We start from the raw sequence: 26,500 nt of genomic DNA, 5'->3' as shown, positions 1-26,500 counted from the left end.
ATTTCTTTACTTTCAGACACAATGTCTTTAGCAAATTTGTTGCAAGTTCGTATGTTGCGAGGTGATCTCTATGCGTCACGTTCGAATTTAATGTCTCACGAGAGTAGTAGAGAGATAAGAAGATTCATGACCATTTTGTTTACAGATGCAGGCAGTGATTCAACTGAAGTTGAGGAAACCTGACTGGGATCCGGTGGGTTTACATACGTTATGACAGAGGGCTGGATGACTCATTGTGGTTGAGTAAGTCAGCAGAGGGCCTGCATTTGAAATGTTCAGTCTTGCCGAATCAGGCAAGGGATCTGTATTTGCAGACTGACCCTTATTTTGTGAGATATGTAGAATTGCTTGCAGCTGAGGGGAATACCTTGACTCGCTTTGGAATAGCATAGACAAATCTTAAAGCTCCACTGGAATCGGCACGTCCCGTCATTGATATTAATCTTCCTTAAAAAATAGTATTGCCGGCGGCTATACTCGGTATTATTAATGTTTCTTTAACAAAATGGTAAAGCCGAGCGGCTGTACCTATTTTTTTACCGGGCGGCTATACTTCTTTTGACACGTAGTCAGCGGGTCCCCCTTTTTTATAAATAGTATAGCCACACGGCTATACTCGGTTTTTCATTTTTTTAAAATAGTATAGCCGTCCGGCTACACTCGGTTTTTATCTTTTGACACGTGGCCTCCTAAATGCTATTCGGGTCCTCCCTTTTTTATAAAAATAGTATAGCCGCGCGGCTATACCCTTGATGTTTCTACAAAATTAGTATGGCCGCCCGGCGATACCTATTTTGACACGTGACCGCCTAAAGGCTATTTGGGTCCCATCAATAGTATAGCCGCCCGGCGAGACACTGCTTTTTATGATTTTTTAAAAAAATAATATAGCCAAGCGGCTAACTCGGCTATATATACTGGAATCAGCACGTCCCGTCATCGTCAACAACCTAGCAAAGTTTGAATGTGCTAATATCTACAATGAGAGGGCATGGCTGGAACCTGAAAGCCCGCAGAGTCAGATTTGTTGCTGGTATGGATGCCAAGCTACCGAAGAGACTTAAGAAGGTGGCCATGGAAGCTCTGCTTTGTTTCTGAGCATTAAGGAATTGTTTCAGAGATGTTCTACAAACTGGGTGGATTTGGAACATAATAGTATGCGGAAATAGATGGTACCTCTTGTGTATTTGCTTTTCTGTTCTTGATAAGCTTTTTATGTAGTTATCTGATAAGCTGCAACTTTTCATGCTTCTCAGCTTATTAAATTGCCTTTTAGTTACACTTGTCATCTCTTCTCTATTTGTCGAGTTTTTGTGTTTGTCAGTTCCCATATCAAATACTTGGTAACACGTCTATTGATTTAATTTAATAGAATCATGAGAATTACACACATATTAATTTTCATATCTCCTTCATCTATCACCTCACCTCACCAATTATTAATGTGTCATTAATTATTTTTATTTATTTTGGCTAAGATTCACATTTCTCTGTTTCCTTCAGCAAGTTAGATGTATGGTATATTAATTGTGCGTCTCATGTCAATATATAAGCTCTATAGTGTTATTTGTAGTAATACTTTCAGAATGTAGACATGCCCAAATTATATCATAGCTTTAGTGTTATTTTGCTAATACTTCCATTAAAACTCTAAGGGTTCCATTTGATGCGCGAAATGAATTTCTTGTGAATAAAATTCCAATGTTTAATCGTACGACATTGAAATAGAAGATGTTCATTCTCATATTTAGAAGAACGCTGAGAAATAAGGTCCAAAAAATGTCCCTTTCTCTCATTCTTATGTTTGGTTGTGAAGTATTAGGAATAAAAAATTATTTAACTTTCCAATAATACCCTTTTATTTTTTATTTAAAAGTATTAACAAAAAGTGGTATTTAAAAATTTAGAATATGGATAATTTGGTCCAAAAATAGTGTATTAAATGTTTTTCAAAGTGAGGGAAAAAAGATTCACAAGGAGAGTCAAGGGTAAGAAATCCCCCCCGACATGGGAAGTTCATACTCACGACGCAAGTATTGCATTTTCAAGAGTGCACTTACCAAACATGAGATGACATGAGATGAGGAGAAATCCTCAGGGGTTTAGCTGCACAGCAATCTACATTGGTTTGATGGAGATGTAGGCAGACAAGTGGTGTGATATCTCATTTAGATATGGCATGGGGACCATGAATTTGTGTGGTTATAACTGGGTAAGAAAGTGAGATTGAGATTCTTGATTGATGCTAGAAAGATTACCAGTAAATTGCATATCACATAAATAGTCAATTGCTAGATTACAAGGCATAAAGTTGAAAGCTTTCAGAATCGAACAATACACAGCACAGTGCCAATATGCCAACCAAGACAAACACTTTCAATTAGATTGTTCATCTCAATATTCTCAAAGACTCAAACAGACTCCAAATCCAAAACCCTAAAATCCCCCATCTAATGCTCACCACACAATTACATTACACACTCCCATTTCATCTAAACCCTAATCTTCAACCCATGTCAATTTTTACCGCCGCTGACCCCTCCCGCCTGCGCCGCCTTCTTTGCCGCCTTTTCTTGCAGCGCTTTGGCGTCCCTAAATAGAAATTTAGCAAAAAATTGAAAAACATCCCAATTCAGAGTTGAAACAAGGGAATTGAAAATGAAAGGCTTGAGATTGAGAGAAAATTCATACCTTTGTCGCCGTTGTTCAGGGGTTAATCCATCGTTTTTGGGCTGCTTGGATTTCCCGCCAGACCTGGCCTGAGCCCTTTCACGGTCTCGCTCTCTCTGGCTTCCGCGTTCGCTTCAGTTAAGCCAAACAAACACACAAGCAAGCATCACAAACAAAACCACTCTCTTCTTCCCCTCTCAAACCCTGATCTAATTTCCACAATAACTCGTTTGGTTGCCGAGAAAACGGGCTTCAACAACAAAAATCAGAGATCGAGAGCAAAAGATCTAATCTTTGGTAATTTTCATCGCGTTTCTCGGCAACCAAACAAGGCAAAATAGTTAAGACTTTGAAAAATTAATAGAGGGAAGAAACAGATCCAAATTGCAAGGATATGGGACATTATTGAATTGTGCGAGTGAAGCTGAAACAGCCAAACAAAATCACAAACACAATAAACCCCTGCAACTTCACACAGTCAAATCAAGCAACGATCAATAAGCGATTTCGTCAAATCAAAACCAGAGATTTCGAGACGAGAAAGATCAAAGAAATGGAAATTTTGAAAATACCTGATCTATGCTCTGAGCTCAAAGAGAGCGAGACACTGAAGAAGCCTTGTTTTGACGTCGCGTCCGAGGAGAGCTGATGACTTAAAAGGACGGGCTGTCGCGAACCAAACAATCTACGGAACTCTCGAGAAGCCGCGGTTTTTCTAATTTCCACAATAAATTAAATTTTTTAGTTGAGTGCTTATCTGGCATTTCTTTTTCTTGGTCATTTTTAATTGGGCTGCATTATTATGGGCCTGGCAAGGGCAGACCCAGATAAACTTTCATTTAAGCTAGCTTGCCGTTGGAGCCCAATTTGAACTCACATTTTATTTCATTTGAGAAATTCTACATGATCCCAAAAGAAAGATTGGTACACTTATGATTTAAGATATTTTTACAAGCGCAAGGGCTTACAGTTGAAGTGGTTGTGAGCATTCGTCTTTGAATGTGAAGTTGCATGTTCAATTTCCGATTACTTCAATCCAGTAACATTCATTCTTGCACGTGAGATTGTATGTTCGATTCTTCCCTCTCCCATTTACTTTTATTTAAAATACATAAATAATAACATTTACGTTCCATTATAAAATGTGCTTCAATAACATGAACTATAAAAGATATGTTGGCTTCTCCCACCATCACCCCTTCCCTCTTGCCGCCCTACCGGCCGCTTTCTTCAGTGGTTCCCTTTCTTCCCACTCCGGCTGCTTCTCCCTCTCTCATCAACACTATCATCTTCTCTCTCTTTTTCCTTTTATTAGTCCTCCTTTCAAGAAGGAAAATGATGTTGGTAGGCCATGTCTTTAATTTTCATTTTTTTTTATAGTGACAGAGTATTTAAAGTAGTAGTGGTCACTGGTCACACATGTGAAGTCATCAATTGCAGATAAAGAGAAATTAAATATCAACCTACTTATATTAAAAATGTATATTTGCATCGTATGGTCTAGATTTTAGATTAAGATGGCTGCAAGTCTTCTTTTAATTCTGTTTAGATCTTATTTGTGTTCATGAACTGATGGGCAGGTGGAACTAATAATTCTGTTTTGTTTGTAACTTGGTAGTCATTATCTCTTAATTCATAACAATATTGCAACCTCAACCACTCTCACATTCGAAACAAATTCCCACCAAAAACCTTCCAAACAACCGTATTAGATTAGTAGCATTAATTATTTTTAGTTTTAAAAATAGAGAAGATCAATGATGGTCCAAGTTTCACTTTTTACACTCTTTTACAACACGAACATAATTTGAGAAATGTATAACGTAATTTAAAGGTAATTTTGAAACGCCAAAATCGTGACCCGACTTATAAATCCACGTCATTGTCATGAGAGAAAAATTCCATTGGGTTTGGTTTTTATAATGAATAAAAAATGTTAATTTAGGGTGTCTGCAATTTATATTCTACTTTAACAAAGCATCCCACCTTCATCACTTGTCACAAATTTCAAAAGCGAAAGGCTAGTCTATGTTGTCCTTACTCCTTAGTTAATGTTCCATACTTTGTCTTCCAACACATGCCATGCTCAAGTCCTAATCTCTCTTGTGACTTTTCTGTTCTCTTTTTCCCCCTTTGTCTCTGTTTTTGTTCCAACCCAAATGAAAAAAAGTTAGTGTTTATGCAAATTTTACATTAGACATCCAAAGGCCATTTCATCGATTTTAAACAATCATAAAAAGCAAAAGAAAAACCTAATCCATAAAAATATCTTAAATCTTCCAAAAAAAACATCACTTTGTTCTTTCTTTTTTACTATCAAACTATTACATTGCACGATGTAAATATGTATGTAGAGTAATTTTTTTTTCTTATTCATATCATGTATACATTTGCTCTTTATATCTCTCTTTACGTGAAACATTCGGTAAGCGTACAATATATGGTGAGCATGCAATTGAAGTATATCACAATATGTTCCCGCAATTAAGGGGGAAGCAAGGGGACCCTATTGCTTCCCATAAGACTCGTTCCGCTGCCAAAACACTGCCAAAAAAAAAAAAAAAAAACTATCCTCTTATTTTCCTCCTACAATTTGAGAGCTAAAACCGGAAAATACAAAAACCAGACAAAAAGAACACACACAGAGATCCATCGACCACCAACCATTCAACTAACTGGGCTTAAAAGAAACAAACAAAAACACAAACAAACAGACCCACCACCATTGCCAATTTTCCGATCCATCTGCTAGCTTTTTTGCCTTTTGGTGCGTGCCATGTTCTCTCTCGCTTATCTTATCTTTTCTTCTTTTCTTATTATTATTTTTTAATGTAATTACTGTTCTTTTTTCTTTTGCTGCTTTCCCTCATCATATTCATATGCATGTTCGAATGTTTCTTTCTCTCTCTCTCTCGAGCTGAGGTAATCAACTTTTCTTCCTCTTTTTTCACAGAGGAGAGATAAAAATAAAAGAATTGAAAGCTGGCGGGGTCATCGTTTCTGACGGTACCAACGGTCACGGGACGTAAGGTATCCCATGCCATTTTTAGTTCCTCCCTCAAATTCTCAGAACTCAATGTAATTGTAAACTCGAACGTTTTACACTTTAATGCGTACATAACTTAGTGTAAGATGAAATTTGTGGGATTAATGCAGAATGTGTGTGTCCTTACGACTGGCATATAAGTATGAGTCGACATACACTTACATTTTGCATCAATCTCACAACCATCTTATGTAAATGATTGATGATTTACGGTATTCAAGATTTATCAATTTATTGTCTATGTAGTTTGTTGGACTTTTCACTTTTGTTTATGAGATTTCATTTATGGTGATTTGATCCTTGTAGTTTGATATCTAATCCAATTTAAAGATTTGTCCAAATTTCTTCCCAATTTATTGATGAAATAATCACGTGTCACTTACGTAGTGTAAGTGTATTTTGGATGAAATTTTGAAAGAAAATTTCAATGTATCATTGAATTGTGATATAATCAAACTACAAGAATCAAATTGCCAAACATTAAAACTACACAGACCAACAACAACTTCTTCACAAAATTTTAATGTTCTTTTTTTTTGCTTAAATGCCCTCAGTAAAGGGGTATATGTCAACATAAAAGAATTGCAGTCATAAAGAATGATAGATCCATTTTAGTAGCAGTTTCACATTTCCAAGAAATCTAAAATCACATAAACCAAGCAAAACAAAAGGATGATTCCGATCCTTGAAATCCTCACAATCCTCCAATAGAAATTCATCATTTTCTTTTGTCTGTATTTGTTTTTGCTGTCATGGAAGGTCGCCGGAGGCTAACGCTTCTCGATCAGATGTCAGCAAGTGGGAACGGGAGAGACTTAGCTGGTTTAAGCCTGGACGACGTCTTGCTGGCCCCTGCAGCCAAACAGCCACCTCCACCTCCTGCTCTGCCCCCAACCATCTCGGGTCGGACTTTGCTCGATATAATCCGAGACGAAGAGCCCAAGTCCTACCGGGCCCTGATTGGCAAGAAGGATAAGAAAGCCTGGAAGTCGTTTAAAGACCGCCTCCGCCTGAAACGCGCGGGCTCTGCTTGGGCCTCCTCCGTCCGCGTCCCCACGTCGGATATCCCTATCCGGAATAACACTGTTCACGGTTCCAATCACCAACATCTTCACCTTCACCTGAGATCGCGTCGCAGCTCAGTGAGATACGCTACGCCCGAGACAAATCTCAACATGGTTCAGCAAGTAGACGAGAGCAATTCCGCGGGAATGCGGCAGATTTCGCGCCGGAGCTCGACCCGGTTCGGCCCGAACGCGTCGATTCCGTCCGACGAGCCCGACTCGGACAGTTCGGGTCAGAACGCGCGGGCGCCGATGTTCTCTCGTCGGAGTTCCGTGCGGTTCACGGCCGACGAGATCGGGACCGACTCGCCCCGGCGACGGTTGTCGACAGCGCTGGAGGAGGAGAGGTCGCTGTCCGCAAGAGAAGCGGTTGCGGCGCAAGTGGCCGCTGAGGCCGCAGCCGCAGCGGCGTCGGCCGAAGAGGCGGAAGCGATGCATGGAGCGGCGCAAAACGACGTGCCGTCGGCGGACGGGGGTGCAGCGGGTACGACGACGGAGGCGGAGCCGGTGAGGATGTCGTTGATGGACCTGTTGGAGGAGACGGACAGGCAGATGGGGCTGGAGTCGAGTTACACCATGGATGACGAGGATGAAGAAGAGTACGAGGAGGAAGAAGAAGAGGAGGAGGAACAGGCGGAAGTAGGGAACGTAGAGTATAATTGCTGCGTGTGCATGGTAAGGCATAAAGGTGCTGCATTTATCCCCTGCGGTCACACGTTTTGCAGGATGTGCTCCAGAGAGCTCTGGGTGCAGAGGGGCAATTGCCCCCTCTGCAACAATTTCATCTTGGAAATTCTCGACATTTTCTGAAGAAGAACCGAAAGAAGTCATTTTTAATTGGTGTACAACTTTGAACTTCTCTCTGTTTCACTCCACCACTTTGTTTCTTAATTGGAGTTATTAGAAACAATTTTATTTTATTTTTGCTTTTTGTATATTTGCTTTCAAGTTTTTACTTGATGTATCAATAGTTTCAGACTTTCAGTGAATGAATGAATGCCTTCTTTCTGGGCTCTTTTCTGTACATAATTTATGATAACCTTGGGTTTGGGTAGAGCTCATTTGGTGCTTAATTGCTAGAAATTGGAATTTGGATTAACCTAACCATGATAACATATCCCGAGTTACCACATTTATCAAGCTATCCAAAACAAATATTACAGAGAGTGAAGATTTTGCTGGTTTTGTGATCTTATTTTCTAAGCAGCATATTCTATCATTTGCAACAGAGCAAGGAGGTCAAGAATTGTGGGGTTTGCCAACTAGGTCTAGCCCGCTGGAAAAGGGCATTGATTTGGCCTTGACTTGCAGACAGTAAGTCTCGGGTTCGAACTCCCATGACATACTGGTTGTGTGTGTAAGAGAAACCTCTCTCCCATGTAGTTTAGACTATCGCTTGTACTCAAAAAAAGAATTGTGGGGTTTAATTTAACCAATAGTCAATTACATTAATTTTGGTCAGAGCACAGATGAGGGTTGAATTGAATCATTACTAGCATACATTTTTACCAGAACCATATGTATCAATCTCACATATTTGTTTTGACGTTTATCAGAATACAATTGAGATGTATAAAATGAGATTTATGATTTTACATAATACAATGGTTGAGTTCATCTTCTTCTGCTTTTCCTTTACATATAAATGTATCCAGGAAATGTCATCCTATTCTTTTTGCACCTATAACCTCAGAAAGTCCTTTCCTATTCCTAACTGAGATATGGTCAATTGGTTTAAAGACACAAGAAAACCAGAGTCAATTTCCCAGCAGGGCAGCAGTACAAACTAAATGTCAACAATCCAACTCTTTAACACCTGGCGGACATGGCATTTATCAGGTTGCCTCACTATATAAATTTGATCTCCCACTTTGTTGTCGGAGTCCTGGTTCCGGTACCATGTCCATAGAGCCCAGGTCTCATTCTTCACCTGCAAGTTATGCAGGTTGAAATCCATGGTTAGATTATAATTCAGATGGTGAAACTGAGCTGTATGTTTGTAACACAAAACCCATCAAGGATATTATTCTGGTCACTGATAGGGTCAAGGATATTCTAGTCACGGATAGGATCAAGGATATTCCATTCACTAGGATTACCTATTACTGAGTGAAGAAATCTTGTATGGTTACTAAGAATGGTCTTTACATGCACATTGACTTTCAAAGTTTCAAGCACATACTCATATTTCCATCAATAATTTTTCAAGTTGTATTATGTGTAGGGTCATAGAAATTAAAGCAAAGCATTTATAGCAAATTGAACGTACTTGGGCAATTCTCAAACTGAGAGACAGAAAAAACAAGAGTACCTCAAGGATCCCATGACCAAAGCTGCTTTCTCTGAAGGCACTGTAATCCGGTTGCCGATCCCAACAAAATTTACCTGCGGCTGGGCCTGAGGTAAAGTTTTTTGCACAAAAGCCACCTATGTATTCATCAGGAGCAGTTGATGGCTCTGGGCAATTTCCAGGTTCATCAGCATATTTAACTGCCATCTTCTCCCGATTACCCCCATCACCAACAGTGAGATATACAGGGCCACAGGGATCTAAGTTGTAATTATATACACGATTTGACCTCTCATAGGCATGAACCTATTATTGTATTCAAAACACAGAGCTACATTCAGTGCACTTTGAAACACACAGATATTTGGTTAAACTGGGGAACATGAATTCATCAGTCTTAGAAAGCAATGAAAATCTTAATGGGGATGGGAAACAAATGCTATTGTGGTGAAACTAGGTTCAAGATAATATCATTCGCTCAAGATACCAAAAAGAAATGGCGGAGTTCCACTTCGTCATGTAAGCCATCAGCAATTATTTGCTTCTGATAGCATGTAAAATAAGTTCTTGCATGTTTTAGCTGCACCGGAATCCAATATCAATTGACTTCACGTTATACTTTGTTTCCTCGAAAGTAAAAAAATTAAAATGCAGTTGTTTCTATCACTATCTGGCATACAAGAAAACCCCAATCAAAGGGCCCCTTTCCACTTCTTCATAAAGTTTCTGAATATTAGAAAGAAACATATTGCCTAATATCAGAGACTATCCTAATCATCGGTTATCATTACTTACATGTCCATTGAACACTATATCAACTCCATAAGAGTAGAGCAACTCTTCCATTTCCAACCTCATACATTCTGCCTCTCTGTAATGGGCCTCATAAGTACTATACCAGGGTGGATGCCAAGTAGCTACCAGCCATGGAGTTGTGGATCTGTCCACATTAGCCAAATCTTGCTCCAACCACTTGTATTGTTTCCCTGTAAGGGGGAAAAAACATGTTAAGTAATTACTGTTTGGGTGGGGGAGGAAAGAAAAAAGAAAATGCAAAAATGGGGATATTTAGGCACAGCATGAGCTAAAAAGTTATGCAGACTTTTATTACCTGATCTTGTAAAGTCAATGTAGGCTCCAAGCATAATAAAATGAATCCCCCCTGCATTAAAGGAGTAGTAGAATGTGGATGAGGATCCACTTTCTTCAGATGGGAATGCAAACCGAGAACTATAAGCCACAAATGTCTTATTTTCAGCCTGTTCTTCTATTTCATGGTTCCCTTCTATCACCATTATTGGAACTTTAGAAATTAAATTCTCCATAAACCTACACAAATTACCCAGCAATGGCAAGTTGGCAACATAAGAAAACAAGTTCCATCAGTCATACTTTAGGGAAGTCATTGCATGCAGTGGAGAGAAAGAAAATTATATTTTACCTTCCCCAGTAATCCCATCGAGGCTGATAGGTCTCGTGTATTGGAGAGTGTGGAAATGAGCAAGAATAGCAGTCAGAACCAGTTCCATTTGTCAGGTATAGGTTTGCATACGTAACATCACCAATCAATAGAACAAGATTAGGATCGTTACTAGTCAAGTGACTAATTGTGGTAGTTGTGTTGTATGTAAGGCCAAGGTCCCCCACAACTGCTATTCTCTCTGGGTAGCTCCACGGACCAGAAACTGGCATGGTCCTGAAATGGTAGATTTCGCTCATGGCCGGTATAGAAGGATCTCCACATCGATAAAAATACAACGTATTCGGTTTCAACCCTACACAGAATCAGAAAGTATATCACCAACTTACTAGAAGAAGCACATATTGATGAGGTCATAAAACAACATGGTCATAGATGTTTGATATATCAGCAGTATAATCATTTTTCATCACAACTTACGTTTGAGGCAGTTAAAAGTTCATTCATCCAAAGATGAAAGGACCCAACTTCGTAAATGTGCATTAAAACTTAAAAGCAAAAGAAGAAAATCAAAATGAAACCTGTAAGACGAACATGGTGGATGATCCCAGAAGTGTAATTTTGGAGGCCTTCAAAAGGGTAAAGCTGATTGTAAACAAGAGAATATCCTGTTGCTTCATGTGTTGGTGGATATCTCAGCTTCCCATAACGAACAACACTTGCCACACTTTTGGGGTCCAATGGCTTTATGTTGTAGCCAATTTGCGATTCCCCTGCAACAAAAATTCATGAACAACCCAATTGGTCAAAAATAAAAAATAAAAAATTTTCAATTGCAAAGCCAAGAAATTCCATTTACGATAAAGCTTAAAGCTTACAGCTGTAAACCCAAGTACAAAATCAAAAAATAAAACAAAAAAAATCAAAACCTGTAACCCAGGAGATCCAAACAGAGTCGTAATTGGCTGAAAGCGAAACAGAAATCTGCTCAGGCTCGAAGCCTTTAACTCGGCGGCGAACTCGGTGATCGGACTCGGGCAAATCGACGGCGTTGCCGCGCAAACTTTGATCGAATGGAACAGTGACGGGCTCGAAAGGACCGTCCAAAGTGGTGGGGATTCGGGCCTCAACGGGCCTATAGCAACCCAACACCACCACAACCAAACATGTTATTGCAGCAAGTGCAGGAACAGACGAGGACGAAGAAAATGTCATTTCTTTTGGGGAAGAATAAATGGCATTTGCTTTATGGCTTATTGTTCTTCTCCATCGGAAAACAAATATACAGAGTTGCAGAAAACGAAAGAAGGGAATATTTATGATGGTGACGTAGAGCAGAAATCTGTCTTTTGTAGCCAAAAGTGGTTTTTGTGAACAGTTGCTTTTCTTCTGGGCTTGCTTGTTGTTTCTCCTGCTTTTGGGATTTATATATATAACTTCTCTGTCCAATTGTCCTACGTTCCCGTCCTCTGTTCTTTGATAATATATACTAGCTCCATGGCATATGCGGTAGCATATTCCAATTGGTTTTTTTTTTTAAATTTTATTTTTAGAATTAAGGAAAAATAATATGAGCAATTATGTTCTATACAAATAGAGCTTATTATCTGATTTTATTTTTAATTTTAATTTCTTTAATATAAAAAAAATTTATCATATTATTCTTATTTAATAATTTCAATTCTTAATGTTTGAATTCACTAAGGACATTTTCTTATATTTTGAATGTTTCATCATTTTATGTTTTTTGCTTTATATATATAGATGCACGCAAATTCTAAAACGTCCTACAATGACAAAATTGGAGGGACCCCTATTAAGCAGCCCCTCTTGAATAAATACTCCATTTCGATAAATCATGAAGAAAAAAAAATAGTTTCAATATGGATATAATCTATATTCTCTGAATTTTCTTTTTCTTTTTTGTTACAAATGAAGCCAAAGTTGACCTAAGTAATGTCTTAAATCTTATAGTGTTTGTGTCATTTCATTTTCGTGTTCAACTTAAACTCAACATGTTACTCTATCGTATCCAAATTAACTTACTCTTTATATTTTTTGTCAATCAATCAATCACTGAAATATAAAATGTTGTCATTATTTTTTAGGTCTAGGCAAAAGTAACTATGATGACTTTAGGTGTGGGAAATATTTTTTCTTTGAGTTTTAACTAATTAAAAACTGTGACATTAATCATCAATAAGAAATGTATTATCTATCTCATGAGGACTTATGGGCTGGGCCTTGGAGGCATGACATTAAGGTGGGTTAAGATTTATGGGCTACAAAATAAACTTAACAAATTATTATTATAGTGGGGTTGGGTGGGTTAACCCAGTCTAGCCAACTTCTAATTGAAGAGCTCCAACTTTTTTTCAAATTTTGATTTAACTCAAACTTTTACTAAAGCGAATTGTGTTTTCTGGTTTGGGGGAGAGATAATTCGAACTTGATATCTCTACATATAAAATAAAGAAAAAATATTAATAATTAGTTAATGTCGATTGTTATTTGCGAAAATATGTGACTCGCATACGTAACTATATTTGCTAAAAGTTTAGAGACTAAAATGAATACAATTAAGGGGAATTACTAAATATGAAATTTGTTAACATTGATTAATCTGTCATGAGTGGATTATTAAAAGATATGCCAGGATCAATTAGCTTGAGGTGGATCTTAGATGCATGCCTTTAGAGTTAGAATCCAAGCCAGATCTAAAGGTGATTGTTTAGTGATATTATACTCACGTCCATGGACTGAAAACATTTTTAATCTTGACCACTCGGATCAACGCACTTATTACACTGTCAATGTTAGGCCACGATAGGTAGGGTTAGGCCAAATGCCAGCCATTTCCAAATATTCCCAAGCTTAACTTTTGGCTAATTAATTTGTAAAGTTAACATAGTTTAATAATTTACTCTAAACTTGTCAACGGGATTTAGCCCAATGAAAAATGAACTTAACTTAAATGAGAGGTCTCAAGTTCGAACCCCTATGACATCTTGGTAGTACGAGTGTGAGAAACCCTCATTTCCCCTTATAATTTAGACTATCAATTGTACTATAAAAAAAAAATCACCCTAAACTTTTTTCTTTTAATTTTTTGCTTTATACAACTTTTTAACCAAATTGAAAGTGGAAACATGTAAGACTGATGCAGAATGCAGTGTGGATGTCTACTTTCAGCAATGGTTTGCTTTTCCTCTTCCCCTTAAAGCCTGCCACAAGCAAGCATGCTCTAACTTTGTTTTCATTCCCAAGGAACAATGCTTGGATGTAAGGCCACAATAGGCTCTCTCTAGGTCTAACAAGCACATTGTATTCTGTATCAACTCGAAAGTTTTATACATAATTAGAATATAATCTTACAAAATCCCATCCATGAGAGAAGCCCTAGCTAAAAGCAAGTGTTTAAGGAAAGCCATTATGTATAAGAAAGATTTTCCGAAATACACAAGGCAAGGGCTATGAAGTTAGTCTAGTTATATGTTCAAACTACAAAGAAAGGCTCAGAAGAAATGATGCCTTTAACACATGCAAAATCAGATAAAGTCTGCATTCTACATTTCATCTTAAATACAGCTTTCAGACATCAGATTCAAATACACAAGTTTTGCATATCATGGAATTAATGAAAGCATTACCAAGGTTTTTGAGAAACCAAAATACAAGAGTACCTAGTAGACTTTGAGATTCTCAGTCATACAATGTATGGAACTGCTACTATATGACACCTAGAATATTAACTCGGACACATAAACACTTCACTGTGATTTATGATTTCCGAAAACAACTCCAAAAGAAGAAATAAAGATTAACTTCTGTACCTGACTGCCCTAGAATATTACAGGAAAAATTCATCCCGAAAAATAGCGGGCAAAGCAGAAGGGCCGCAAAATGGGAAGTTTGGAGTAACACTTATCTACTAACTCTTAGCCTTTGGTTCTCATTATTGTAATGCTGCCTTTCCCACCTTCAGTGCGAATTTTAGTTTTTCCAACGACAGGCTTCCCTGAAAAGGCCGAAGTGGGGTAAGCAGCAGGGTCTTCATATTTTTGCTTTGATTTTGAAGGTGGTGGAGTGCGGATCCGCTGGTTTATGTCCTTCAGAGTTACATCTCCATGAGCCCCAGAGGGTTTAATGAAGGCAAATGGATATGCCACAGAAGTAGCTAACTTAGTGGGAGTCCGAATGTAAGACTTCCTACCTATGCACAGAAACAGAGAGCCTTGAGTACTAAGTTTTTATTTCAATAATTTCATAGCATAATTTATAATGATCCAGGCAAGGAACGCTGGTGTACCTGAGTACACCTCTAGATTACATACAGCAGAAGAATCCTTCTTTTTTTTTGGTATGGAGAGAGAGAGAGAGAGAGAGAGATTATCTAACAGTTCAAGTATAATTGATATAATTGAGGTGCAATCAAAATACGGTTTTTGGGGATGGAATTTGTGGCGTCAGCCTATAGGGTTTATTATTTTTATCATTTCTTCCTAGCAGAAGTGAGAGATTACCTTTTGATTTACCATAAGCAGAAGAAGAATTAGTAGCAAGTTATTAAACTGAATACTCGGGTATAAAATTTGGTTAGAGAGAGAGAGAGAGAGAGAGAGAGAGAGAGAGCATCTTTAATATCTCTTGACTTCTAACATTATCCATGGCTTCTTTATTGTATTCGAGTTACCTCAACAAGAAGTTGCCATAGTCGTGGGACATCTTTGAGAGAGGTTGAGGAGCTGATTGTTTGAGTACATTTTCAATACAGGAAGATAAGTCAAGAACATGGAAGTACCTTTAAAAACAACATTTCGAGGTGTTCGGGTGACTCGCTGTTGAATCACATTTGCTTCATGCTCAGGTCGGACGTCACATAATTCTGTAACAGAAAATTTATTTATATACTTGATTGAAGGGTAAGGATATAAGGGAAACAAATGCAAAAATACAAATTTCATGAGAAGAACCAATGTAACGTACTTGCAATGTCAATTTGAACATCAGAAGCCCCAGAGAAATTCCTGAGTATGAAATAATAAAGCAATCATATTATTGTAAATGACTGATTGAATTGTTAAAGATACATATAGAGCTTCCAGAGGCATACAAATCATCAGGGCTGAAATGCATCTCGGTATCATTGAAGCATTCGGCAATCCACTCATCAGGTGACTGCTCAAGGCACTCATAGCCAGATGCAGACGCATTTTCTAACACAAATAATGTTGTCATCAGAAAACCCTGGGAATAAATGTTCAAGTAAATATGGCAAAACACATTCCGGAAGAGACAAACCTGAAAACCCCGATACCCATTGTGATGCTTCAGATAAAGCCTCTTCAATTGAATCAGCCCTCTCCTAAATATAGAGCAGAAAAATAAGTCTAAGAAAAATCCATGGAACATGAAATATGCTGTTAATGTACTGAAATCTTGTCTCCAAGGAACTCAAGTTCCTACTTTTGACATCCAAGGCATACAACTTGAAAGTCCCTTATCAAAGTACAACCCATAGCTAGACTACCGGAGAAACTGTAGTCCCGTCAACATTGGTACTCCAGTCTGGCATAACATATGTAGCACACCAATTTGACATATTTACCACAAATGAATGGCAGATACGATGCAACAGTCCTTTTTCTAATGAACAACCATATCACTATCGCAATGCAGTAGCAGCATTGGGATAGAGGAAAATATGCACTAACTGATCCACATGACAAGTTCAAGAGTAGTTTGGCACGCAGCCAATGAACGATACAACATGCCTTAAATATGTTAAATTTCAGACAAGAAAAGAGATACTCAGAACAGACATTTGATTTCAGGAATGAAGATGACAACTCGTCACATGAGAGGGAAGGATCAATAGCTAGAGTGTCAAATTGTAGCATCCGTCGCCTCTTTACTTGTGAAAAAGACTCCCTTGGTTCTTCTGGTTCCTTGGTCCTACTATCTGAAATCCACTTCTTTGATATTAAAACAACAAACATAAAGGGCAGTGTTCTGAATTGCACATACAAGAAAAGCAAGAAAATCTCAAAGAACATTGAGGAGGAGAACAACAAGGAAAACCAACCTCTATGGTTAACATGATAGGCCAAATCCCCACAAGCCTTAACTGGTGTTGTTTCATCATCAAGCATGTACGAAAGATCTTCTTCATTCTGAGGCACTCCATTCCACAGGTATTCAGGCATGTCTGCTCAAAATAATAGTACCAAGCAAGAAATCACTAACTCAATTCTAGTAATAACAATTTATTAGCAAATTATGAACTGTGGCGAGAGCGCACCATAATTGGAGTTCTTTGGGGTACTATGATTATTCCTTTGCCAATCCCAGTGCTCACTATCATCATTTCACACAGTAGGAAAGAAAGTAAAATGAGGTCAGAAGTAAGAACTCCTATGCTTGAAACAACTGAAAGGAAAACCACAAAACTACCCCCATCTCAAGTATGAGCCACAGTGCAAAGTTTACACAATGTGCACGATCTCAGGTTCCAAAACTACTAATGTAATACAATTAGTTAATGTTTAATATACACTGTGAATCTATTCTTGTTTTTTATTTCTAATTTTTTCTCTGTGTGCTGGTTGATTCTATAAAGATGGAAAGAAACAAATCAGTGAGTAGAAGATCAATGTAATCAACAAAGCTGCCAAATGGAAATGTAACCAAACAGTAAGCGGCAGCACCTACAAGTAAAGCAAACCAAATGTGTTTTGTCCCAAAGAAAAAAGAAAAAGAAAAAGAAAAAGAAGAGTAGGAAAGGAACATCTGATCCAGTTCTAGATGCTAAACATATATCAATAAATGTATGCTTCTGTAATTAAGATCTGGAAGGATAAATACAGCTAGAATAGAAGGATATCATAATCTATATTGGGGCATTTTACTTTAACACAGTACCAAAAAAAAAAAATTCAGCAAAGAAAAAAGCAAATAAAAAGCACAAAACCATGACCCACCAAGTGAATCAGAGAGCCCACATCATCCTCATTTCAGCCTTAAAGTTCCAGATGAATCATAATCATCTCTAAATAACTAAAAACCTATGTCAAAATTGAAGCAAACCCAATTTGCAGAACCAGCATTCGATCCCCCAAATCAAAAGGGAAAATGCAAATAACTAAATAAAAAAGAAGGGGCAAAATCCCAGTCTACATTGCCTCAACAACCCCAAAATACACAGAAAGAAGCAAACTTATCACAAAAACATCGATTTCCAAACGAACCCAGCAGCCAAAAAGACAGAGAGAGGGGTATTTACTTGTTATTATTGTAATCCATTTATGAAGCAACCACCCACCCAACCGTCCTTCCTCGCCAAACGACCAGAGTCTCTTGCTCTCTCTCACAGACAAACTTCTCACTTCTCACCAAAAGTAGCCGTTACAGAGAGGCCGATTTACTCACTATATATATTGCATTTTTCACTCTGCTGCTTGAGATGCGTGCTTTCTGTCTGTGAAGAGACGAAGTAAAAAGCGGCCGACCCTCTGTGTTTCACTCTCTCTCTTCTATAAGGAAGTTTTCATATATAGACATGGAAATATCACAGAGCACGCTTTTACTCTATGTGGACCCGCCAAGTCCGTTACTTGTGGAGTCGTGGGATTAGCCTCAATGTCAATAAATACTAATTTAGTTTTTATTTTTTATTTTGTCCTATTGACTATATTTTGGTATTTGTTTTTAATCACATACATGTCTTTGTTTTGACCAAAATTTTGTCACCTAAAAATTCACCATTAGATTTGATATTCAAATTTTGATAAAGGTTGGTTTTTATTTTTGATGTTGGTGACCATATATTTATGTCATTGAGATTATTGGATCAAAGCTCGTCTTTTTTTATATATGTTTCTTGATTTCCTACTATAATGAGTACATAGTTTTGTTAGTTTGGTATTTCTCATGTTTCTGCTGACAATGAAATTTTTGAGTGTGACAATCATCCTATCGAAGTAATAAGCATAGGAGGTCTTTACTTGGGTTGGGATCATGTTGGGCTTGCATAATTTAGGCATATTTGGTATTCAACTTGAATCCAACTTTTTAAACTCAAAAACAGAATTTGAGTTCAAAACAAAGAAAACCTATTTGGTAACCCTATTTTTAAAAACTCAAACTCAAGAACAACTAAAAAACACCTCAATTATTAAAAACAAAAAAAATCTGTTTTTTCAGTTTTTTCTAACAACCCACAAGTTCTTACATTTATAAGATTTGAAAACAGTTTTCAAATTGCATACCAAATAAGTTTTTGAATCTTAAAAATAGATTTAAGAACTCCTTGTTTTTAAGAAAAATCAAAGTTTTTGAGTTCCCTATTTGAATAGGATACCAAACCCCCCTTTAGTTTCATTTGAATTAGGCTGATATCTTGTCCATGGATATAAAATTTAAATACAATTGAAAAATGTAAAGACGAATAAATAGAAAATAATAAAGATCAATTATTAAGTTTCTTTTTTATTCACGATTAAAAAATATATGGAGAATCGAATCAGAAGGATATTTCTATAATTAAGAAAAATTAAATATTAAAATAGATTGTGTTTTACTTAATTCGTCAATTTAATTCATGTATTTTTTATTTGGCTAGTTTAATTCACGTGTTTGTCTTCGTTAGTAAATATATTGAAAAAATATACTTAAAAATAAAGTAATAATGAATCCGAAGGTTGGATTGGATCCACTATTTGTGCTGGAATACAAAGAAAAACGAATAAATAGAAGGCATACAAAATGATGTGTATGTTGGGTCCATTATAATTTCTTTAATTTTTGAAACGTTGTCTATATATCCTTTATATTATTGATATTGCATGCATTGAACATAAGGTTTTCATCCTTGATTGTATTTAGAGTCATCAAAACTTCCCTAAATTTTATTCATGTAACTTTTTGGATTATTTGGGTGTCTTGAGAATTATTCTTTCATTATAACATGTAAGATACAATGACATGGGCCTTTACACTTTTTGTCCTTGTCAATTAGCCTTGATTTTTAATGTTTACTTGATCCAAAGTCATGAAATTCATTAAAGTAGTGTGTTCGCCTCTTTGTACTCGAGTTTGATCTATCTTTCCGGACATTAAAGTAGTTTAAAATATCTATTTGTAAATATAAAAAAATGATCATGTAATTCATTGGATTTTTTGGTCAATTTTAGTGCACATGCATATCACATGCAAAAGAATTCTGAACTTCCCTTGCAAACCAAGGCCCAAAGGCCCATTAGATACGAGGGCTCCAAAAGGACCGGAAAGCACAAGAGGCCCAACTTACGACTGACTTAGAAGAACTCTGCAAACCAAGATCTACTCGCACAGAAACGCTAAAAACTGCAGAGGAATTAAACCAGTTGCTGGCTTTCTGTGCCTTTCGGCTCTTTGATTGGCAGAGAAGCAATTAGTAAGCCATTTCATTTCTTTCATAAATTCCCAGGAGATCCAAACACAAACAACCATTCGGATCCAACAAAATGAATATATTCAGATTAGCGGGTGACATGACCCACCTGGCCAGCGTCCTCGTCTTGCTCCTCAAGATCCACACAATCAAATCTTGTGCCGGTACGACTATCCCATCTTCTTCTTTTTCTTGTTTTCTCTGTGTGTATGTTTCTAATTGAAATACTTATCAAGCAATGCATGTTTGTGCATACTTGCATTCATATTCTGTGTTGGCCCAATGAAGATTTGAAGTTGCAATTCAATTTGATCATACGTGAAACTCTGTCTAACATTTTATTTGGTGGCCTAGATAGCTAGAATGAATCATTTTCAGTTGAATTTTGCTGAAAATATTATTGGGTTCTGAGCTCTAAGTTATAATCCAGCTGACAGTGGAAAAAGGCCAAAATGTTGTGTTAGTTTACAAATTTGTCCTAAAAGCCTCCTTAAAAAAAAAAAAATTTATTTATGATTATTATAATTTAGAGGGCTAAAGTTGAAATCTTTCTTACCATTTAATATTTGGGGTTATAGAGGATTGGTGCTGTTGCATCTTGCTAGTACCAACATTGGTTTTTTAATGTGTTTCTTTGTATGCAGGTATTTCTTTGAAGACTCAAGAACTCTATGCCGTTGTTTTCGCTACCCGCTACTTGGACATTTTCACAGATTTTATATCTGTATATAATACCATCATGAAGTTGATATTCTTGGGGAGCTCATTTTCGATTGTTTGGTACATTAGGCAGCACAAGATTGTTCGCAGGTCCTATGATAAGGACCAAGACACCTTCCGCTATGTTTTTATTGTGCTGCCATGCACATTCTTGGCGCTAATAATCAATGAGAAGTTCACCTTCAAGGAGGTTCGTTTGCATATCTTTTAGTTGCTGTTAGAGAACTTCTGCCAGAAAGATAGCTGCACCTTCTTCTCTCTTATTTTATCTTTCTTATATGCTCTGTAATGATATGGATCAGGTCATGTGGACATTTTCATTGTATTTAGAAGCCGTTGCTATACTTCCTCAGCTTGTGCTGTTACAGAGAACGAGAAACATTGACAACTTGACTGGGCAATATGTATTTCTTCTTGGGTATATTTTTCTAAACAACTTTGTGATTTGCCATACCATATCAAATTGATAGTTCTTTAGTATCCTAATAATTAATGCATAGCCATGATAGTTGGTAGCTTCTTCTTAGGTAAATACTTTTCCCAAGTTAAATGCTGTATCCTTTTTGTTGTTTTCATAATCGTTAGGCTTAGAAGTATCCTCTAGAACAGTGTCATTTGAAAAAAAAATCTCGTGCAACTTGTTACCTACAAGATGTTTATCTATGCTAGTTGTGCCTGATGATATACTTATTTGGTGCTCTTTCAAAAAAAAAAAAAAAATTACTTATTTGGTGTTTGTGTTGATGTGCTCAACTATTTTTGCAGAGCATACCGAGCGTTATACATTCTCAACTGGATTTACCGTTACTTCACTGAACCACACTATGTCCATTGGATACGTATGATTCTCCCTCTCTATCTCTCTCCCTCATTGTATATATGCCCTGTGTGTGTGTGTGTGTGTGTCCCGTGTGCATTCGCTTGCATTTTTTCTGTTTCCATTATTTTATAGAGATAAGTAGAGATGTTGTGATGGATGTATCGAATGCACGCATGCTTCTTTTGATGTTACATTGAATGCAGGCAGTATATGAAATGTCACATATAACATAAGCATGGCACCACGGAGATTTCTTGTTTCTTCTAAAGGTTATAATGAACCATCAAAATATGAACTTAACTTTTTGTTAGTGTTTTTAATTATTTCCTTGTTTGAAAGTGGTGAAGTTTGAGAACTCTATCTAATATGTTGAGCATAAGCCTTAACATGTTCTGAGATCCCATACCTCATATTACACTTCTGATCCTGCATGGAGTAAATTCAGTCCTTGAGGCACCAATAGGCTTGCATGCACGATTGCTAGATTGCCTCAGTTAGCTTGCAACCTTACTCTAGTTTAGCGGCCTGGCTTCTTTTGAAACTGAAGAGGATCACCGTCTTTTAGGCACCACATCCTCCATATGTTTCAACATTGTCCTTTCTAGTTTGACTTGATGGACTACTGCTTTCCACCAGAAACTATATGCTTATGCTCTTTGTTCTTTGGTTTTTGTAGCATGGATTGCAGGGATTGTTCAAACACTGCTATATGGTGACTTCTTCTACTATTATTTCCACAGGTAAATATTCCTAATGTATTCAATTTTTGGTGATTATTTGTATTTATCTGAGCCTTTCCTCATTTATATTAAATAATCATATAATTTGCAGCTGGAAAAACAACAAAAAGCTCCAGTTACCGGCATGAGTTCGTTCAACCACCCTTTACTCAGAGCTCAGTTTAGCTTTTCATTCATGCTCTTAGGATATGCAAAAGGATTAGATACGTTGCTCGGGATATCTGCTTATTATTGGACTGTCAAAACTGTGTTTTTGCTGTCTACGCTGTTATCAATTTCACATGGCTTCTCAAAGCAACAACTGCTTTCAGTACTTTAGGAACATATACTTCTTAGAATATCATGTTTTTGAGTCTGATATATATTAGTTCTCAGGCTTCTCAGAATGTTTTACATGTGCCATGAAATTCAATCTTAACCCCAATATTTATTTCAATATTCAACCCCATTATTTTTTGGGTTGTGAGAGGTTCCCATTAGCCAAATACAAAGTCGGAAAAACACATCTAACCTAACACAAAGAAACCTCAAATTCACATACATTTTCTTTTAAATATAGATTGAATGTTCCCTAGTAAGAACAAAGTATAAGATTTACCCAATTTGCAGTTTTAAAAAAAAAAAAACAAGGAAGAAGATTTCACGCCCACCCTCCAGTTTGGTGCAGCATTGCATCAATCTCATCACCATCTTCCATCTCCAGCTACCAACCCCAAAAGAACAAATGTGAGATGCAAATTCAATTCAAATAGCCAAATATACAATGATCAAATTTGGGAATAAATCTAACCTCCTCTGGAGTCTGCTCTGCCCGGAGCCTACGGCCATCAAACAAGAAGGCAATCGAGTTCATGTCAACAGACTGCCGATCACAGTAAGCAGTCATGAGCTTCTTCAACTGGGTGCTTTGCTTGATTCTGAAGAAAACCTCATTGCCATCCTATAATTCAACAAAAAATAATTAGAAACTTATTCCCAAAACTAGAATGGTTGTTAAGGATTGTACTTATTCTAATAAAAATAAGTTTCGCTTTGTAAATAAAATAAGGAATAAAGAACAACAAAGCAAACCATTTAACTATAATTCAAATAACTGGAAACAGGGGATGCAAATAGAAGACTCTGTTTCTCAGTAATTAAACTCGTCTCATTCAAGCCAACCAGAATCAATCTCAAAAAACATGATTAGAAGTAGAGAATGCAAACAAAAAATTACTCTCAGTGCCACCCCAACTTTCTCAAGCTTTCTCAGTAACCAAACAGGTATCAACGCAAAAACCCAAATCCCATTTGAAACCAACCAGAATCAATCTCAAAAAACATTAACAATCACACAAAAAAAAAAGATTGGAAGTAGAGAATTGAAACAGATGACCATGTTTCTCATAACATAATAAATTGCTCATAACTTCATAAACATAATTGTTCAACCAACTAGGTAGAACAGTAACAAAAAATCACTCTCAGTGCCACCCCAACTTTCCCAAACTTTCTCAATAACCAAACTGGTACCAAAGCAGAAACCCAAATCCCATTTAAACCCAACCAGAACCAATCTCTCAAGAAAACATAACAATCACCAAAAAATTTATAAAAAAACATGAACGTGCAAAACATTGTGAACATGTAACATAATATATATACCTGACCCTTGACTTTGAGGTTAATGTGGGCTGACTGATCCCCTGGTTTCTTCTCTTCCCCCTGACCATCACCACCTCCTGTTGCAGACATCTTCTTACAATGTTACTCTCTCTCTCTCTCTCTCTCTCTCGCAATGGAATTTTCTATTTGGAACACAGATACAAAAATATCTGATGCTTCACAGTTATATATAGATAGGCCTTCTGTTTTCTCTTCTCTTCTCTTTTCTCTTGGGTGGGAAGTTTTGTGGAGAATAAACTGAATTTGAATATATTTTGGATTCCGGGAACAAAAGGGGCGAGAGGGAAAGGGAATCGCTGGCTGTGGCTATGAAAAGTAAAAGCTGTGCGGAATCAGAACTGACGGCTGAAATTGATTGGGGAGGAATCTGACGGATGAGATTGAATGTGTGTGGAAGTTTTTGCGGTGGGATTGAATTCAGAAGTCATTTTCTTGCTTTTTTTTTTTGGCCTTTTTGTCTGGGTGATGTGTAGTTTCTACCTGGAAAATTCTGATTGGAGTGGATTCTTTTTGTTTTGATCTTATCCATTAAAAAAGTCAAAACCGACTGTGACTGGGCTTCCTGGGTTTGGATGAGCCTACCATTTTTAAGCGAGCCCAAGGTAGAATTTTACTTTCAAGTCAACATAGCCCAATTTAGACTGGGAAATTTTATTGACACCCTTCACAGTTTCTTTGAAACCACCCAACACTATTTTTTCATTACTATTTTTTTTTTTTAAACCGAGTCTAGTCGCGCGGCTATATTATTATTATGTTTTTAAAAAAGACTCGTGTGTCAAATACGTGCCACGTGTCAAAATCAGTCTAGCCGTCTGGCTATACTATTTTTAGAATCAAAGTATAGCCCACAAAAAAGGATCTCAGCATTAAAGAAAAAGAGTATGGCCGCCCGACTATACTATTTTTAAAAAATTGTGTATAGCAGCACGGCTATACTGTTTTAAGAAACATTAATAAAATCGCGTAGAGTCGAACGATTATACTATTTTTTTTAATAAATAAGGCAGGACCAAGTACAGCCGAACGACTTTACGATTTTTCATTTTTAAAAACCCGTATAGCGAACGGGCGATCACGTGTCAAATCAGTATAGCCACGCAGCTATACTATTTATATTAAAAAGGATGCCATATTATATATACTCTAGACTATTTTTAACAAAATAAAAATGAGTATAGCGACTATTTTTCTTTCTCCTACATTACGATTTTGGTAACTGAAATTAAGAAAAGTTAAATAAAACAAAAAACAAAAAAAAACCCCAAGCCCACCCATTAATCCGGTCGCCATTCCCATCCAAGCAATCACCAACCCAACCCGAAATCATAAGTGTATATGCGCGTTTAATTCGATATTTTAATTTAAAAAAAATTATAATTATTATAATTAGAGGCAACACATTGCAAATATCGAAGCTTTTAAACAGTCTATTTAATTAATTTTAATTCTTATTAGAGCTTGTATAAATCTATACTCATGTATATGAAGAACACCCTTTCTTTAATTTCTTTGCTTTTTTTTTTTTGGACCCTACACGATGTGGTTTTATCTGATCTTTTTTCTAGTACTAGTTTGCACAAAGCATAATGTGGAAGGTGACCGTGAAGCAGCTGATGATGTTAGCTTTGACCAAAACTACGTCGTCCGATATGGAAATGATCATGTCTTGCAACTAAACCAGGGAAGAGATGTTCAGCTTTCTTTGGACCAGACTACAGGTTCCAACTGTTAAGAAAATGCTATTTTACCTAACAGTTTGACATGAATATACTTATCTTATATGAACCTAACAATACTTATGTTTTGATTTTAATTTTAATCCGCGTTAGGATCGGGGTTTAATTCGAAGAACGGATATGGTTCGGGATTCTTTGAAATGAAGCTAACATTACCATCAAGCCATTCTCCGGGAGTTGTCACCACATTTTATGTGAGGATTAATCATCAAAGCTATTCACTTAATCATGCATTATTTAAGATGATATTAATTAATTAGTACTAATATTTGGGTGGAATAATGGGAGTTAACTTCGCATCCAGATAATAAGCCTGGAAACCATGATGAGCTGGACCTCGAGTTCTTGGGTACCGATGGTCCAAAATACACATTACAAACAAATATCAATGGGGGTGGAGAGCAAAGGCTTCATCTTCGGTTTCATCCCACAAAGGGTTTTCATAACTCAAATACCTCAAAGGACTCTTCATTTGTATTTTAAAAACAACTTTCATTATCAGGTTCGTAATTAGGTCTAATTCATACGAACGAGTCTCGATCATCAGTAAAAGATGTGGCCAACAAAATGGTACAAACAAATATAGTTTAGCTGGATATTAATGTTATTATTTTTGTCATATAATTTTTGTTTTGAATTTTAGGTTTTTCGTGGACAACATCCCCATTAGAGTGTTGAAGAAGAACCCAAGCTTGGGTGCAAAGTACCCTACACAGGAGATGTTTGTGGAGGGAAGCATATGGAATGGAGAATCTTGGGCATCCAATGGCAGAAAAGTAAATTGGTCTAAATCACCCTTCCAAGTTCATCATCGAAAATTCAACATAAATGGCTGCCAATTTGGATCTGAGTGCTCTTCTGAATCTCAGAGCAGCAAAGCTCTTACGAGAACGTGA

At 36.9% G+C, this 26,500-nt stretch overlaps 7 protein-coding genes and 1 long non-coding RNA gene across 8 annotated transcripts; 4 read left to right on the top strand and 4 right to left on the bottom strand.

The window, feature by feature from the left end:
* Nucleotides 2,244-3,720, bottom strand: LOC18767325. The gene is made up of 5 exons (XM_020553589.1): nt 3,701-3,720; nt 3,243-3,385; nt 3,067-3,132; nt 2,692-2,797; nt 2,244-2,592 (listed from the first exon to the last, which is right to left on the bottom strand). The coding sequence occupies exons 1-5, from the start codon at nt 3,718-3,720 to the stop codon at nt 2,517-2,519; spliced, it is 411 nt and encodes a 136-aa protein (XP_020409178.1). The 3' UTR covers nt 2,244-2,516.
* Nucleotides 4,795-5,977, top strand: LOC109946274. The gene is made up of 2 exons (XR_002269465.1): nt 4,795-5,437; nt 5,624-5,977. It is a non-coding gene; the product is annotated as an uncharacterized LOC109946274 (long non-coding RNA).
* Nucleotides 6,180-7,806, top strand: LOC18767051. Its single transcript, XM_020553628.1, has one exon. The coding sequence runs from the start codon at nt 6,469-6,471 to the stop codon at nt 7,588-7,590; it is 1,122 nt and encodes a 373-aa protein (XP_020409217.1). The 5' UTR covers nt 6,180-6,468; the 3' UTR covers nt 7,591-7,806.
* Nucleotides 8,257-11,932, bottom strand: LOC18768102 (purple acid phosphatase 15). Its single transcript, XM_020553625.1, has 7 exons — nt 11,420-11,932; nt 11,072-11,263; nt 10,512-10,845; nt 10,182-10,399; nt 9,866-10,056; nt 9,092-9,376; nt 8,257-8,710 (listed from the first exon to the last, which is right to left on the bottom strand). The coding sequence occupies exons 1-7, from the start codon at nt 11,703-11,705 to the stop codon at nt 8,567-8,569; spliced, it is 1,650 nt and encodes a 549-aa protein (XP_020409214.1). The 5' UTR covers nt 11,706-11,932; the 3' UTR covers nt 8,257-8,566.
* Nucleotides 14,039-18,031, bottom strand: LOC18766693 (protein XRI1). The gene is made up of 9 exons (XM_007201825.2): nt 17,773-18,031; nt 16,792-16,847; nt 16,576-16,698; nt 16,313-16,452; nt 15,792-15,855; nt 15,604-15,706; nt 15,477-15,517; nt 15,292-15,375; nt 14,039-14,703 (listed from the first exon to the last, which is right to left on the bottom strand). The coding sequence occupies exons 1-9, from the start codon at nt 17,790-17,792 to the stop codon at nt 14,429-14,431; spliced, it is 906 nt and encodes a 301-aa protein (XP_007201887.2). The 5' UTR covers nt 17,793-18,031; the 3' UTR covers nt 14,039-14,428.
* Nucleotides 19,825-22,586, top strand: LOC18766350 (ER lumen protein-retaining receptor). Its single transcript, XM_007200406.2, has 6 exons — nt 19,825-20,084; nt 20,565-20,830; nt 20,943-21,058; nt 21,406-21,479; nt 22,137-22,200; nt 22,292-22,586. Exons 1-6 carry the CDS (start codon nt 19,994-19,996, stop codon nt 22,326-22,328), a joined length of 648 nt encoding a protein of 215 aa, XP_007200468.1. The 5' UTR covers nt 19,825-19,993; the 3' UTR covers nt 22,329-22,586.
* Nucleotides 22,612-24,185, bottom strand: LOC18768267 (small ubiquitin-related modifier 1). The gene is made up of 3 exons (XM_007201380.2): nt 23,845-24,185; nt 22,991-23,140; nt 22,612-22,903 (listed from the first exon to the last, which is right to left on the bottom strand). Exons 1-3 carry the CDS (start codon nt 23,932-23,934, stop codon nt 22,841-22,843), a joined length of 303 nt encoding a protein of 100 aa, XP_007201442.1. The 5' UTR covers nt 23,935-24,185; the 3' UTR covers nt 22,612-22,840.
* LOC18766317 (putative xyloglucan endotransglucosylase/hydrolase protein 1) lies at nt 24,873-26,500 on the top strand. The gene is made up of 4 exons (XM_020553587.1): nt 24,873-25,586; nt 25,698-25,798; nt 25,893-26,023; nt 26,248-26,500. The coding sequence occupies exons 1-4, from the start codon at nt 25,406-25,408 to the stop codon at nt 26,498-26,500; spliced, it is 666 nt and encodes a 221-aa protein (XP_020409176.1). The 5' UTR covers nt 24,873-25,405.

This window comes from Prunus persica, chromosome G8 (assembly GCF_000346465.2).
Source record: "Prunus persica cultivar Lovell chromosome G8, Prunus_persica_NCBIv2, whole genome shotgun sequence".
Classification (NCBI taxonomy): Eukaryota; Viridiplantae; Streptophyta; class Magnoliopsida; order Rosales; family Rosaceae; genus Prunus; species Prunus persica.
The sequence above is the reverse complement of the archived record's forward strand: the minus strand, read 5'-3'. Positions and strand labels throughout refer to the sequence as shown.